Source organism: Malus domestica, chromosome 17 (genome assembly GCF_042453785.1).
Source record: "Malus domestica chromosome 17, GDT2T_hap1".
In the NCBI taxonomy this organism is placed as follows: Eukaryota; Viridiplantae; Streptophyta; class Magnoliopsida; order Rosales; family Rosaceae; genus Malus; species Malus domestica.
This window is the reverse complement of record NC_091677.1, coordinates 3,403,163-3,406,935: the sequence shown is the minus strand read 5'-3', so window position 1 is coordinate 3,406,935 and position 3,773 is coordinate 3,403,163. Positions and strand designations below refer to the sequence as shown.

General features: G+C 40.7%; 1 protein-coding gene across 2 annotated transcripts; it reads right to left on the bottom strand.

Annotated features, from left to right (window-relative positions):
- Nucleotides 1–471: 471 nt before the first annotated feature.
- Nucleotides 472–3,429, bottom strand: LOC103404418 (plant cysteine oxidase 2-like). 2 transcript variants are annotated; one of them, XM_008343322.4, is made up of 6 exons: nucleotides 3,126–3,429; nucleotides 2,782–3,022; nucleotides 1,912–2,030; nucleotides 1,660–1,822; nucleotides 1,102–1,320; nucleotides 472–1,001 (listed from the first exon to the last, which is right to left on the bottom strand). In XM_008343322.4, the coding sequence occupies exons 2-6, from the start codon at nucleotides 3,002–3,004 to the stop codon at nucleotides 877–879; spliced, it is 849 nt and encodes a 282-aa protein (XP_008341544.1). In that variant the 5' UTR covers nucleotides 3,005–3,022; nucleotides 3,126–3,429; the 3' UTR covers nucleotides 472–876. The 2 variants fall into 2 exon arrangements, with proteins under 2 accessions (XP_008341544.1, XP_008341546.1); XM_008343324.4 differs by having other exon boundaries at nucleotides 3,178–3,317.
- Between the last annotated feature and the right edge of the window lie 344 nt (nucleotides 3,430–3,773).

Below are 3,773 nucleotides of genomic sequence, written 5' to 3'. Positions count from 1 at the left end.
CGCATTGAGCATAATTAGTTTGAAATATTATCAAACCTAGTTTATAAATTAGTTTCAGTTTAACTTTCACCACTTCCGTGGTAATTTCTCAAACCGGTACATAGCATCTAGGGCACATGTAATTCTCTCCCAAGCACACCCCTATAAGCTTACCTACACTCCCTGTAAGCTACTGGCTAGCCCGGTGACACGATAAATTCCAAGGTAAGAAGCTACCCTTCTGATCGCGCACAAAAAAATCTCTCATGTGACATGCATTCATTTTCCTCTTACAGGTGACAACAAAACAAATCCCAAACCACATTTACCACATTTCTCCTTCCATGAAATCAAGGAAAACTACAGATCTTCAGATTTGGACTTCAACAGAAAATTGCATCATCTCTGACTGGAAAATGATGAATAATATCATCATAAACGAACCAAGTAAATTTTTGGGGGGGGGGGGGGGGGGCGGTGAAGAGAAGGGTATGTAAAACTTAAAAAGCAAAGTATGAAAAGAGTGCTAATGCACTTTCATCCACTAATTTCCAGTGCAAATAACACTTCTCTTCTTTTTGTTGCTTTTTTTTTTTTTTTTTTTTTTAGATATGTACATTAACTGTAGAAAGAAGAAAAAAAAGGGCACCAAGTGCCTCCTCATGTCCCACAGGGAAAGAAGAAAAAAAGAACAAAACATGACAAAAAACCAACATAACGAAACAAAAGCACTACTATTGCGGCACTGAATTGATCAGCAGCCACTGATGACATCAATGAAAGCGACAGGATGGTGATGCGGCGGCGGATGGATGAATGGGGAAAACGGTATGGCGATGCAGACAACTGAAATGGAATGAGGATGGAGAGATATAGATAGATGGATTGGTGAGATCATCAATTCTCCTGTATTTCTGGGCCTCTGTACTTGGCTCCATCTACAGCTAAGTCCTCAGGTTTCTCTATATCTTCAAGCCAAGCATAGCCTTCTTTCTCATCTTCCGGCACCGATACTCCCCCATCTGAAATTCAAAAACAGAACCGTCATCGAGATTTCTCAAAGTTCTAACAGGCTGCGCTCTTGGTTTTTAGTTGGAATGGAAGATCTAACCAAATTGATACCTGGGAAGCGAGAGAATGGGTAATCAAGGTAGTACTGGCAGTGCCTGCCGTCAGGATCAGAATATGGGGGCCCAAGCACATCGAGCACTGCACATGCTGTCACTGCTGTGAAGCAATGCATGTTGCCTCCATCAGCTGGATAGAGGATGGATGTTTTGCAAGGAGCAGTGAAATCGGCGTCAACCTTAACTTTAGCCAGATGAACACCGGGCGGTGCAACTGCATGAACGAAAGCACATCGAAAAGGCCGGTAGATTTCTCATCAAGTCCCACAGATTATCTCAAGGAAGATGCAATACAATGCAATAACATTTAACAAGAAAGGTCATGCTGTGTCTTTGCTATATAGAAAAAAACTTGTGCAAGGGCTCCGGACCACATCATCCATAGGAAAGCTCTCACTCAGGCATGCAACCATGTATTTTGGTCGCATTTGACCCCACGTTGGTCCCACCCAAACTAGAAAGTCTTGGGTGCGGCACCAGGAGTTGAGTGTGCACTTACTACTTTCTATACAAATGTTAAGAAATAGTACAATTTTTCAAAGGAGGAATTTACCTAGTGAAGGATTCGCACTTGCCAATGTTTTCTCCGGGGCACCAGCCACCCAATCGTAGGACTTGATGTGCATTGTCCCAAACAGAAGCTTACTGAAAACCGTCATTCCCGGGTGATTATGAAGCGGTAAGACACCCGAAGGCGGCAAGCAAAATATCCCCATCTGCATATAGGTAACACCTTATAAGAACAAAAGCCACGCTGACTGATTTCGCTTCGTAAATTGCGGGAATGCACCCGGAAGAAACTTACTGAAAATTTTTCGCACTCGTAAAGATGCAGGTATGTTATAACCGGGGTTCGTCTAGCTACCGTCATCCTGAAGTACGGCAAATCAGGAGTGAGGCCGACATCAGCAGGCTCCATGGCATCTGGCATCAAAACAACCAAACCCTATAAGCCACTTTGGGGAATCAATTCGAAAAAGGTAAGAAAAACGATTGCAAATAACACTATCACGGATTATTTTCTCTCAAAATCCTGAATTAAACACAGTTGAATGCAACTAATATTCCATTTGTGTAACCAAAACAGTATCCAGATGTAAAGAAATGAACCGATGCAGATATGGAGGCCCCCTCTGGCATGAAAAACGAGATCAAATCTTCTAACGTCTATCGTTAATTGACACGTGTTATGTCACAAACATTTTTTTATACAGTAAATTGAACAACAACCCCGAAAAGATATACAAACATATAGATGCATGTATACAGCCGCAAAACTGAAATGCCCGAAAAGACATACATACATATAGATGCATGTATACAGCCGCAAAACTGAAATGCATGTATCAAATGCAAGGACACAGATTGATTAAATTATCTAAATTTTTTTTTGGAAAAAAATAAAACAAAAAGGCACCGGCCGATAACAGAACCTACAAGATAATGCAAATTCAACACAGAAGACCGATACAAACATGTGAAATGGTAAAATGGAGTCCAATTTTATAAAATTTTGCATCTTTAATTCAATACGGTTTTCTAAATTCATTAAAAAATAACCAAAATTGAGCTTTAATTCAATCAACTTATGAAATACTTACGAAATTCTGAGACATTAATTAGAGCAAGAACATGAATTTGAATTCATGCTAAAGCAGAGATAAAAGAATTATACCCAAAACAGAGGATAGCCGTTGGATATCTTCAGCCGGGGGAATGACCCCGGCCCCACAAAACGAAAAGACTTCCTTGCAAGTCTCGTACAGCTTCTGAACCGGCGACATCTTCCGCTGACGTCGCCGGCCCTTCCTGGTCTTGCTTTTCGAATTCGTCTCCTCCGCCAATGCCAGAAACTCCTTACTGCCTTTGCGATTGGGCGCCACCGTTTCAATCCCCATTCACACCCCAAGTTCTACCTTTAATCATAACACAAAAACCCAATAGAAAAAAATGAAATTTTCGATCAGGGCATTTCAGAAAAACTCAAAAAAAATGTAAACTTTCAATCTGGGTACATACCCAATTGAAGAAAAAAATGAGAAATTGGATTGAAACCCAGAAAAAAACAGACCAGGGGAACAGAGGAGGGGAGGAGAGAGAGGGGTTTAGAGAGAAGAGTGGGCAGTAACAATAAAAGTTATATTGTACTGGAGAATGATGGGTGTTAAAAGGAGGACATCGATGTGAAATTTGGCAGCTCTGTTCAAGGAAGAGAAGGGGGGAGCGGGTTAAATGGGTATAAAAGAAGGGGACAAAGGGACTTAGGGCTGAAAGAGAAAGCCGGTTTTGGAAAGAGGAGTGAAAACCAGGGGCCATGGTTTGCTTTCCAGTGGGCTATTCAAACAGCGGATTTTATCCACTTCCCTCCTCTATCTTTCTTTGTTCTTCCCATGTTGCCCCTCTTTTTCCCAATTTTCACATCTCCAACACTACATGTATGTATTTTGCACTAATATTCAATTGGATTTTTCTTCTTTCTTTTACTTTTCTTTTTGGTTTTTCTAATTTTCATGTTTTCTTTCTACTATCCAACCTAGTTGTTGATCTTGGGTGCTTTCTGGTTTGCATTGTAGAAAGAGAAGACATATCTCTGGATTTGGGTAATCTAGAATTTGCTTGTATTTTACACCTGTTTTTAAGAGAGCAGACCTTTTATAAGTCGTCATG

Coding starts and splice junctions, on each gene's coding strand:
- LOC103404418 (XM_008343322.4), bottom strand. CDS start 3,004: ATGGGGATTGAAACGGTGGCGCCCAATCGCAAAGGCAGTAAGGAGTTT. Junction 2,031..2,781: donor ACGGCTATCCTCTGTTTTGG/GTATAATTCTTT, acceptor TTTTGATGCCAG/ATGCCATGGAGCCTGCTGAT. Junction 1,002..1,101: donor CCCATTCTCTCGCTTCCCAG/GTATCAATTTGG, acceptor TTTGAATTTCAG/ATGGGGGAGTATCGGTGCCG.